The following is a 12,152-nucleotide window of genomic DNA, read 5'->3' as shown; positions in this document are numbered from 1 at the left end:
CTACATGGAGAAAGCCTGTCTCAGAAAACCAAAACCAAACAAAAAACCAGAACCAACCAACCAGCAAACCAAACAAAAAACCAAAAACCAACCACGCGCGCGCACACACACACACATTTATGTGCACACACACACGTATGCATATAAACAAAACAAAACAAAACAACATTTGTGTGTGTTGGAGCCTCACATCTGTTTCTGGGTGAGCTTTCTCTGTGCACATCTCCGAGTGTGTCGTTGTGTCTAAGGCTGTGTGTGTATGTGTGTCTGAGTTCCTGTTCATGTCTTTATTTTTGTGTTTATAGATGTCCCCATTGTGTCTCAGCTCCTGAGTGTGTCTGCCTTGGGTGGGTGGGCCCATCACTTCATGTGTGCTGTAATCTTTTGTATGTTTCTACCTGGTGTGGAGTTTTGGGAGCTCTGGTCTGGTGATCTTCCCTTTCTTGGCTCTCTTCTCCAACCTGCACAGCCCCTCCCTCTCTCAGCCGCAGCCTCGGCCCCTCCCCCTCCTTCTGGCTGCCGCACTGGCTGCTGCATCTAGTCAATATCTTCGGAGCAGGAGCTAGGAGCAAGGAGCCATTCACAGCCTGAGCAGATCCCATGCTGGAGGGAGAAGCTTTGCTCAGTACACTGTGCTCCTGTCTTCTTCCTGCCTTCCTGCATTTCTGACAAGCATTAGGGTCTGTTTTGGCCCCGCTTCTGAAGAGGTTGTGTGTGCTGTTGGAGGTAAGAGGGACTCCGGACTGGGGACTGGGGGCTGGGAGGAAGCTATGTGAAATGCCTGAGCCCTAGGCATTTCTGGCTAAATCCCGTGTCTTTTGTGCTCCAGTGTGCTTTTGGATAGTTTGGGTATTTTTGTTTTCAGATGGCTGTGTGCTCCTGAGTCTCTGTGGGTGTACATGCGTGCTTGTGTATCTACGTCCATGTAGCTTCTATATGAGTCTGTAACCCTAATATGAATGAATTACCTTGTGGATACATGTATGTGCTCCCATAACTCTGTGTGTGTCATCCTGTGCCCATGTGCATGCCTTTGTCCTTGTCCTTGTATCTACGTGTGTGCCTAGTGTTTGTGGATGTCCATGGAGGTGTTCCATGTGCCTGTTAGGCTGGTTGTGCTGTATTCTAGGGCCTCAGTGGACTGTGTCTAGCACCGTGGTCACTTGTTTCTGTACCCTGTTCCAGGAACTATACTGAGTGACTTTGCAGGGTGGCAGCATGGAGTCCCTCTTCCCTGCCCCATTCTGGGAGGTCTTGTATGGCAGCCACTTTCAAGGCAACTTGTCTCTCCTAAATGAGACTGTACCCCACCACCTGCTGCTCAATTCTAGCCACAGCGCCTTCCTGCCCCTTGGACTCAAGGTCACCATCGTGGGGCTCTACTTGGCTGTGTGCATCGGGGGGCTGCTGGGGAACTGCCTCGTCATGTATGTCATCCTCAGGTAGGCTGGGCCCCACTAATTTGTGGAGGGGGAACCTGAGGCAGGAGGCTGTCCTGGATTAATCTGAGCAAGTATGGGTTTTTTGCTTGCTCCATCAGATTTCTTTCCTCTCTGTTCAGGGGGTAGGATCAACCCTGATTTTCAACTCCTGTTCTGCTCCCATCCGTCCCAGACTAGGTGTCACTACCTGGAGGCTCGGAGCTGCAGAGAAGTCTGTGCCATGCTGTCTGTGTGAATGACCTCATGGCTACACAGGATCCTAGGATTTCTCAAAGAGAGGCAGGGGGGCTGGTACTGGGCCTGAAGCCCTTGTTCTTTGGCTCTTGGGATCCCTGTTCATGGTGGATGGTTTTGTCTGAGCCCACCCTCTACTGGTGCTCAGAAATGGGAAAATTTGGAGGATTAAAAAGAAGGCAGTTGTACTGGATGACTGAGGCAGGCGACAGCGAGGGACATAGGGCAGCATAGGTACAGCTCTGTGGACAAGAAGGCTACACAAGGGGTGTGCCATGGGTAAGTGTGCCATGGCGATGATGGTCTCTGGGTGTTTTTTTTCCAGCTGGGAGGGCATTGAGGGGGACTGGAAACAGCAGGTGAGGACTTGAATGCCAGTCTAGGGACACCAAATTTTTGAGCATTGGGAAGACATGGGAGGTACTTAAATATTAAATAACTAGAGCCAGGTTCTTCACTGATAGATTTCCTCTTTCACAAAGAGGTGGCTCTGAAAAAAGAGGTTATGGCCCCCCTGGTGCTATCAGTGTTGGTGGAGGCAGGGCAAGAACAGCGTCAATACTCTGCCTCATCGCCATCCTCTTAGTATTTCTGAACAAACCCTGTTCACCATCGGCCTTGATTTCTCTATTTGTTAAATGGGAAAGGTGGGTCATACAGCCATATGAATATGCAAGTGCACACATGTGTGTATGTATGTGATATGTGATTAGACAGTGAAGAAAAGCCTTCCCAGTATTGACTTCCAGTAGGGGACCCTTGTGGGAAACTGCTATGACTCTCCATGGATAGACGATGTGTCTGTGGCAAGAAGTGCAGCCACCTGGGGCAGTTTATGAGCTGTGTCCACCCCCTTGTCATCAACCCTCTTGTTCTCTCCTACATTTCTCCTTTGTATTTGGGACATTAAAACTCTTGGAGCCATTTACGGCATTAGAGTAGACAAGGAAGGCCATCGTATGCACTAGCATCTCCAGAGAACTATTCTCAGGAGCTGTTGTGCCCACACGGGCTCAGGAAATAGCACACGGTATGTTTGAATTGGACGTATGCCAGGAGTCGGAAAAGCCTGGTCTGAGCCCCATTCTGCGTTTTAGCAGTTCTTATGAAAGCTGCTTAGCTCCTCTGAGCCTCACTTCCCTTCCCCTTACAGTAGGGATCAAAATAGCGTTTTTATAAACCTCAAATGAGATAAAATCTATGTGAAGAGCTTGCCTTGGATATCTATCATTATTATTGGCATTGTTATTTATTGTAATTAAGGTCTTTGGGCTTAATTGCTAAGAAACAGAACTTAATTCCAGGTTCCCCAATAGCAACTAAACTGACAAAGACTCATGTCATCTTTAGTGCTACCACTACCATACCACCATCACAATTGTAACCACTACCATCATTTTTATCACCATTAGCCCTATAACCACCCTTCCCTACCACTGTTGTAAACATTAATTCATTCCATTAATATATTTATTACTTACAATGTTCCAGGTACTTGAATACAATCAAACCTAATTAGTATCTCTCCTGTTCCTGTCATCATTTCCCGTTTTCTTTTGTAGAATTTAAAAATTGTTGCATTTATTTATGTGTATGTGTGTGTCTGTCCGGATGTGTAGGTCAGATGAAGGAGTTGGTCTTCTCCTTCTACCACATGTGTCCTGGAGATAGAACTCAGATTGTAAGAACTGGCAATAAGTGCCTTTACCGACAGCTATGTAGCTGGCCCACCATTTCCCGTTTTCACTGCTAGACAACATTGTGCACTTGAAAGACCTTTGTTGAACTTTCCAGGTAGTGCCCTGGAAAACCTCTGAGAGGAATGTTAAGAGGGACTCAGGAGAGAAGACAGAATCTTTCTCTCTTGATTCCTTCCACAAAGCTCACATTCAGGTTAGACATGTACTCAAGTGCTTGCTCCTCCATGCCCTAAATTTTCCAGGGTAGTTCTTTCTTTAAGATTTGAAACCATTTTGTAGATGTCGAGATCACATGAGGAGCTTGTTTTGTTTGTCCCAGGCTTAGTGGACCTTGGGTGTAGTGCAGGATCTGCCATTTAACAAGCTTGCTTTGAGACTTTGAAGTTGAGAGATTCAAAGATGGTGATCCTCATGGTGGCCCTTTTGCTGCCAAGTCTGGCCATAGTGGCCAAGTGGAATATTTCTTCTCCCTGTCCTCCACAGGCATACCAAGATGAAGACAGCTACCAACATTTATATATTTAATCTGGCACTGGCTGATACCCTGGTCTTGCTGACACTGCCCTTCCAGGGCACAGATATCCTATTGGGCTTCTGGCCATTTGGGAATGCACTATGCAAGACTGTCATTGCTATTGATTACTACAACATGTTCACCAGCACTTTCACCCTGACCGCCATGAGTGTAGACCGCTACGTGGCCATCTGCCACCCAATTCGTGCTCTTGATGTTCGGACATCCAGCAAAGCCCAGGCTGTTAATGTGGCCATATGGGCCCTGGCCTCTGTGGTTGGTGTTCCTGTTGCCGTCATGGGCTCAGCACAAGTGGAGGATGAAGGTCAGTGGATGGTCCTCCTCTCTGACCAGTTCCCCGTAGTTCTTGGTGGCCCTTCTGACCCCATTTCTCTTTCGCAGAGATCGAATGCCTGGTGGAGATCCCTGCCCCTCAGGACTACTGGGGCCCGGTGTTTGCCATCTGCATCTTCCTTTTTTCCTTCATCATTCCCGTGTTGATCATCTCTGTCTGCTACAGCCTCATGATTCGGCGGCTCCGGGGCGTCCGTCTGCTTTCAGGCTCCCGAGAGAAGGACCGGAACCTGCGTCGTATCACACGGCTGGTGCTGGTGGTGGTGGCTGTGTTTGTGGGCTGCTGGACACCTGTGCAAGTCTTTGTGCTGGTACAAGGACTGGGTGTTCAGCCAGGCAGTGAGACTGCAGTAGCCATCCTGCGCTTCTGCACAGCCCTGGGCTATGTCAACAGCTGTCTCAACCCCATTCTTTATGCTTTCCTGGATGAGAACTTCAAGGCTTGCTTTAGAAAGTTCTGTTGTGCTTCAGCCTTGCACCGGGAGATGCAGGTTTCTGATCGTGTGCGCAGCATTGCCAAAGATGTGGGCTTTGCTTGCAAGACTTCTGAGACAGTACCACGGCCGGCATGACTAGGCGTGGACCTGCCCATGGTGCCTGTCAGCCCTCAGAGCCCATCTACACCCAACACGGAACTTACACAGGTCACTGCTCTCTAGGTTGACCCTGAGCCTTGAGCATCTGGGGCCTTGAATGGCTTTTCTTTTGCTCAGGGTGCTTAGAAACCTAGAGGAAGACCTTATAACACCATGGGACAGGTCAAAGTGTCAAGGTGGCCTCTATGACTTCTGTCGGAATAGGCTCCCCACTCTGGTGTGAGACCAGAGAGGGCCAAAGGACGCTGTACGGAAATATCTAGAACACAGTGGACATGCCTGGAGAACCTACATAGATATTCTTGCTTCACGTGACTCTTCCCTGGCCTCTCCCTGCAGCCCTGGCTCTGGGTGAGCTCAGCCTGAGGTATTTCAGTGACCATGCAGTCATACGCTGTATGCTATTGCCCAAAGCCTTTAAATATTTCAGTAGGACCGCTGAAAATACTTGGTGTTGCCTGGTGCTGCAGTGGACAGCATTTTTTTTTTTTTTTTTTTTTTAAATTGAGACTGGCCCTAAGCTTGGAGCTGCCTTGGATCATTTTCTGGTTCTGGCCCCACTGATTCAGCCAGATTACCTGGGGTGGGTGGGTGCCAGTGGTTTCTTGGATGGTTGCTCTTTGAAGATTCTTTCCATACTGTAACATAAAGTCTGTGAAGGGGACTTGGCATTGCCTCTGTCTCTGCCACTTCCTGTTCTATCTGACTGTGACTCCAACATGGGGCACTTTTCCAGTCAGAGTCCAACAGGGGACAACACCCAGAACTTTGTGAACTCTTTTACCACAGACGGCTTGGCAATCCCTACTTCTAGGTGTGTGGCAAGTAACCAGGAGAAAGCTGCTGTGTGGCCTCTGTAGGCTGTACACAACGTGGAGGCAGCATGTACAGGTCTTAGCTGCTCCCCACAGCCTCCCTCAGCTCTCTGGAAGTCTCTCTTTTGACACCAGAGGTCAGCAGCTGTACTGCTAGAAGCATATTTGTAGCCTGGAAAGGGTCTGGATGTGTTCTGCTTAATTTATAGGCCTGAGGGCATATTTGAGTAAGGCCTGAGCTTGCTGCCAAATTCAAAGTTGGCATCAAATGAAGAGTTGATGTGAGAACTGAAGCCCTAAAATGACTCATTTGAGACAATCTGCAAGGACCATCAGAGTTTTGCAGACATTGGAAGAAGAGTCTTTACCTTGGAGACCTATTTGATGGTTCAGAGAATAAGAGATTTTGTGGATGTTCTTTTTGTGGATCAGCTACCAAAATGCTAGCAACCTCAGATAGACTTTGGTCTTCTGCTGAGACCTTGGTTAGGTGGCTTCACACATGCAGAGCCTGGGCTAGTTCCTATCTCAGAGAGACCTTGGCCTTAACGATCTTAATGGGGAGGCCAGGACTCTTTCTGTGATATTTGGGAGGGAACTATTCATTATACTGTTTTCTTGCCAAGGTTTAAACTTTGTGAATTTGTACATCTTCACGTATTTAAGCATGCAACAAGTGTCATTTCCATGCATGTAGTCAGCCCTGAGCCTGCCTCTGGAATAATGGAGGAGTGCCATAATAAACACCTAACCAGTGACCTGTGCTGTCCACAGAATAATGTTGCTGACTCTAGATACGTAAGAGTAACTTCCTGGGAGTTCACTTGTATTGAGAGGGGCTGTAGGGCCAGGCCGATGGGTTCTTAAACCTGTTCTGCCCTTGATTATGGGAGGAAAACTAGACCCTGGGTTGCAGAAGCTGCTGCTTTCCCTTCTCCCAAAACAATGACAACTCTTTTCCCTATCCTCAGGGGCAGATGCTTTCCTTCCAGGCCTACAGGCTTTTCTTTGCCTCAATTTGAACAGGAGCCTATGTACCAAAGTCCTTGCTTCCAGTACAGGGCTGGTGGGTTCAGGACTGGTTTTATACAAGTTCTAATGACGGAAACTGTCAGCTTGGGCTTTTGTAGTGTAACAGCTTATAAGCAATAGACATTTATTTCTCACGGGATTGAAAGCTGCAGTCCATGAAGGGATGGTGGGCTGGATTCCATGAGAGTGTGTTCTCACTGTATCCTTACTTTTTAGAAAGATGACTTCAGAGATGCACATATCCCATTAATAGTGATAATGAAGTCATGGAGTTCCAACCTCACGATCTACAGCAGAGTCACCTCTTAACACCACCACATTGGGAGATAGGACTTCAAAATGTGAATATGTGTGTGTGTGTGTGTGTGTGTGCAGGTACACAAATAGTTCTTTGTTGTTGTTGGTTTTTCAAGAAAGGGTTTCTCTGTGTAACATCCCTAGCTGTCCTAGAACTCACTCTGTAGATCAGGCTGACCTCAAACTCACAGAGATCCACTGCCTCCCGAGTGTTGGCATTAAAGGCATACACCACCATGCACAACTCACAAAGAGTTCTTTTTTTTAAGATTAATTTATTATGTATACAGTGTTCTGCCTGCTTGTATGCTTGCATATCAGAAGAGGGCACCAGACTCATTACAGATGATTGTGAGCCACTATGTGGTTACTGTGAATTGAACTCAGGACCTCTGGAAGAGCAGCCAGTACTCTTAACCTCTGAGCCATCTCTCAAGCCCCTCACAAAGAGTTCTTAACAAACACACTGGTTTCAAACAGAAATTCAGCATCAATGAAAACTTCATCCTTCCCTGATGAAGTTATAGTCCCTAGGAGATTGCATGTTCCTGATGTGACTCTGGCTAGTGTCTTATAGGACTCTGGCCATCAGAGAAGATGAATGTGCCTCCCTGGCTCATTCCTTCCCCATTCTGCTCAACCCAGTCTCACTCCTGTTTCTGTTTACCTCTGAGCTTGCTTAAGTTTAGTTTCTCTGAATCTGAGTCTCATTCTCTGTGCAAAGGGAACCACACAGTCTATGTCTTAGGGTTATGTGAAGGGCAGGTAGGCCTCAATAAGCCTCAGAAAAGTCAGGGTTCATCAGCTGCTTTGGACTCTTTCCACCAGAGGGCACTGTGGCTGCATTGTACGTCCAGCCAAGTTCTTTGACCAGCTGTGATAGAAACAGTGAGATTTGGGTACTAAGGTGAGGTTAGGTTCTCCTTGGGACCAGGAGCCAGACAGAGCGTGGGGATTTGACAGAGTAAGCCCCTTTCCAGACTTCCAAGGGGTCCAGGGAGAAGAACAAAGCTAGTTCCAACAGATTCTTAGTAAGAAGGAATCCTTGTTTTTTCTGGCTAGCTCTGGAGAGCCACTGGGGAAGGAGGCTTTCCTCTTTGCTGGGCTGTGTGTGGGGACAAAAGTCTGTATAAGTACCACTTGGTAAATGATTTTTTGCCACCAGAACATTGACGGTGACAAAGGTTTGGAGTCTTCTGTGGAGATGCCCTGTTGTGGTGAGCTCTAGCAAACCGGAGTCAGCTGAGTGCCTATCCCCAAGGGTGCCTCCCTCTTTCACAGCCAAGTCCACTCACCAGTGTGTTCCCCTCCTGTTTTTCACATGTGTGACTAGGAGAAGAACTGGTCACATTGTCTTCCCAGGTCAGGGGGAAGAGGAAGGCGTACTTCCAGGCTGGGAACAGACGAAGCAGAAGCCAGCAACAGGAAAGCTCAAAGAGAGGTCCTACTACTCTCTACCTTTACTGAAACAAACTAAGACAGAAATTGGTGGAGAAGATAGTTTTATTTCCTGTGCTTGAGGAAATGGAGTAGAGACCATATGACCCACAGAAAAGTATTCCTAATTTTTGGAGGTCATATGGTCTCTGGGGTTTCTATGGGGCAGTGAGTAGAAAATTTTCTTACTTAAAAAGTACTTTCCTGCCTGTGGAAGTTCCCTCAAGGGCTGAGACTTGCTCTGACTTTTCTCTCAAATTTTTCATCTCCAGACATCTTGCATCCCTATTAGCATACTAATAGGTAAAGGCCAGTTATCCCCAGGAAATTGGAGCACCAATTGTAAAGGATTAGTTTGCAAATGAATAACTAACCCAGAAAGGTGAATGGGAGGGGGCTGTGTTTACTTTGCATATCAATACTCAGATAAGGAAAGTTATTGCTTCCCAATACACATCTCTCCTTTATACATTTATTTTTATTTTCTCTATAATTTTTAGTCTGTTCTGTTACAGTGCAGGTATACCTGAGCACATGTGCATACATGTTGCCTGTTTCTCTAAGTGGGTAAATAGAGACTTCACTCCAGGCACATGCAAGCAACTCAGAGTTAGCTTCACTACAAAAATAAAACTCCATTTTCTTAAGAAAGCTTCCTCAAGGAAGCTGAGAAAGATTGCTTATAAAGCCAGGGAGCAGGGTGGCCCTTTTGTGAGTGGAGGTTCTGAGCTGACCACAAGTCTCTGCTAAGTCAGGATCCTGCTGCCCAGGAAGACACTATGTGCAAATGGACCAGTCTTGTGAGCTCAGGGCCAGGGGGGCTGGTCTTTTTGGGTAGGGACTTCTGCTGGTCCTTGGGTCCTGTATTCATCAATTTGTAGGAATAAAGCTATAAGCAGAGTTGACAACTGGCTTCCACTGGATATGGAGACTGATAGGACCAGGATTATGTGGTCCTGTGTCTGTCATAAAAGAATTTCCTGGGGCTGGAGAGATGGTTCAGAGGTTAAGAGCACTGATTGCTATTTCAGAGGACCCAGGTTCAATTCTCAGCATCCACATGGCTGCTCACAACTGTCTGTAACTCCAGTTCCAGGGGATCTGACAACCTCACACCAATGCACATAAAATAAAAAATAAAAGAAAAAAAGAGTTTCCTCTGTACATAGACGTTGAGAGTCCTTAGGGAACTCTGGGAAAAGACTTCCTTGTCAGGGTTTCAGGCCAGAAGTTCTTTGGGGCAGAAGTGGGGAGTGTTAGGAATATGTCCTAACGTGAGCTCTCTGCCGACGCAAAATTCCCAATCAAGCCAAATCAAAACAAGCCAAATTAAGAAATATCCAAGTTTAATGGGAGTTCTGCACTCTTGGGTGGCCCCCAGAGGTAACCGGGAGGCCGAGAAAGCGACCACCAGGAGGAAGGAAAAAAGACCACGTGTTCCTCTTTTGGGAGTTTATTTAAATACTCTGTGGGAGTTGTCCTGAGAACTTGGCCTGCTGGGATTTGGAGTCCAGACCAATATAACTCTCGGCTGGGATAGATGTGAGGGGCTGGGGCCCACACTCCCAACTTAATAGGGAGCAGGGGTCTTTTCAGGATTTTTTTAAAGGGACTGAGTGGGACAGGGAGACCAGAGTTTAGGGTGACTGAAAGGATAAAAAAAGAAAGGCGAAATGGGTACCTTTCAGCAGGCTCTGCGAGGGTATGCCACTAAGCAAACCTGCCACTCACAATAGAGGCTGAGAAGGAAAGAGTGAAAGGCCATGTTGGAGTGGAGACCTGAGAGAGGCAGAGAAACGGGAAAGAGACGAGAGGAAGGGAGGCAAGAGAAGTAAGAGAGCTAACTGTGCTTGGGGGGCACTTTTAAGGGGTGCATTTGTTGCATAGCCTATGTGGAAAGGCGCCTGGTGACAGATAATGATGTCACTTAACTTCTCTGGCACTGCTGTCCTGGCAGAAGCTAGCAGTGACATCAGTTCTGAGTCATGAGCTTGTGGGCAGCTTCAAGTCCAACAAAAAGGAGGCAAGGGTCTTAGGTCACCTAAGTGGGAAAACAAAGCTGCTGGCTGTGTGCCCCCCATCCCCATGTGTGCTTGTGTAGGCAACCAGTCCCTGCTCTTAACCTGGCTTTTAAGCTTCTAGTGTGACTAAGTGCTAATTCAAAGAAGCATATTGCTCCCACTGGGCCTCAGCATTTACACTCCCTGCTAGGATTGTTTAATGCAATTAATGTAAGTGCTTACTGTCTTCCCACCCTCCCCTACCTAAAGAGGCTCCTAAAGAGGAAAGGTGGGAGGGAATGAGCATAGCCAAGGGGTGGGGGTGGGGTGGAGGGGGTGAGGGGTGGAAGTGGTGGAGGGTATCTCCGACCCACTCTGGCCCAGAGCCAAGGTAGACACCAGGGAATGGTCAGAGGCTGGGGGTTGTTCTCACCTTTACCTAGCCCTAGTTTCCAGGGTTTCACCTTTTCACTGAGGCACTGAGGAGAGTTTCGCTGCACTGGGCCTAAGGGAATGCCTCTGGGGATCTTTATGTACACTAAAGGCTAGTCAGCTTAACTGGTGTAGAGTCAGGTGTAGAGATGGAGGGTTGCATCCTATTTCTAGTTGGGGGCAGTTGTGGGGGCAGTGCTGTGGACAGCACTGGCAAGGTGGTCAGGGAATGGGTAGGTATCTTCAAGTCTCTGGCTCACTAAGGGTACCTGTGCATGTGAACATGCAGGTGGGTACTGTTAGAAAAAAATTCAGTCACAAAGAAAGAGACCATTACTTTAAAGTCTCTGGACAAAGCAAAACCTTATTCTTGATGAAGAGGGTGTGCTTCGAAGACTGAACACACCAAGACAGGACATGCACTTGGTTTTTATTCTAATTTAGGTGGTGACTGTGGTTTTTTCCCCCCATTGGTTGGGGTCTGACCACATAGTCTTAATGGACTGGCTAGTCTTAAAGAATTGACCCAGGAAGCTAAGAAAGGGAAAATGACTCACTAAGGGGGAAGAAAAGTCATTGCTCCAGGCCTCCAGGCCATCAGTTTCCTGGACTGCAGCAGGGGGCCTTTGTGCAAATAAAGGTTTTACTGAGTGTGTGTGTGTGTTAAAAACATTTGCATTAAAATCTTTTTTTTTTTTTTTTTTTTTGGTTTTTCGAGACAGGGTTTCTCTGTGGCTTTGGAGCCTGTCCTGGAACTAGCTCTGTAGACCAGGCTGGTCTCGAACTCACAGAGATTCACCTGCCTCTGCCTCCCAAGTGCTGGGATTAAAGGCGTGCGCCACCACCGCCCGGTGTTGCATTAAAATCTTAAAAGGTGGAGAATATAAAAAGATTTGAATTCTTTGCCCTAAACACACCCGTTTTATATTATTTGGTAGAAAAGACTCATGTTTAATATTTCCTACAAATCTCTCCTCTTGTTTTTAAACTTTTTTTCTTCAAGATCATTAAGATAGTTGGTTTCTTTTTCTGTCTTATCCTGGACTAAAAAACTGTCATAGTAGGGAAGTACCTGTTTAGCAATAGTTGACTCAGAAGCCATGGTTAAGCCCAAGTACAAAGAATTAATTATTCTATCTATTTCATTAGCACGATTTAAGGTGAGCTCACCTTCCTAGTGGTGGTCTCTTGGTCAGGAGATTGACCTAGCTGCATTGGAATATTGTCTGTATTCAGGCCCAGAGATTCTATTCTCTAGACCAAGAACATTTTCTTAACAGGCCTCCATTACTACTTTAA

The 12,152-nt window shown here is 47.0% G+C and overlaps 1 protein-coding gene across 3 annotated transcripts; it reads left to right on the top strand.

Annotated features, from left to right (window-relative positions):
- The first annotated feature begins 557 nt into the window (after positions 1–557).
- On the top strand, positions 558–6,413 carry Oprl1 (opioid related nociceptin receptor 1). Of its 3 annotated transcripts, none has more exons than XM_057781721.1 (4): positions 558–726; positions 1,186–1,442; positions 3,860–4,215; positions 4,293–6,413. In XM_057781721.1, the coding sequence occupies exons 2-4, from the start codon at positions 1,219–1,221 to the stop codon at positions 4,814–4,816; spliced, it is 1,104 nt and encodes a 367-aa protein (XP_057637704.1). In that variant the 5' UTR covers positions 558–726; positions 1,186–1,218; the 3' UTR covers positions 4,817–6,413. The 3 variants fall into 3 exon arrangements, with proteins under 3 accessions (XP_057637704.1, XP_057637705.1, XP_057637706.1); XM_057781723.1 differs by lacking the exon at positions 558–726 and adding an exon at positions 2,002–2,035 and having other exon boundaries at positions 1,295–1,442; XM_057781722.1 differs by lacking the exon at positions 1,186–1,442.
- Positions 6,414–12,152: the final 5,739 nt, after the last annotated feature.

Source organism: Chionomys nivalis, chromosome 9, assembly GCF_950005125.1.
Source record: "Chionomys nivalis chromosome 9, mChiNiv1.1, whole genome shotgun sequence".
Taxonomy (NCBI): Eukaryota; Metazoa; Chordata; class Mammalia; order Rodentia; family Cricetidae; genus Chionomys; species Chionomys nivalis.
This window is presented reverse-complemented; position numbering and strand designations above follow the sequence as displayed.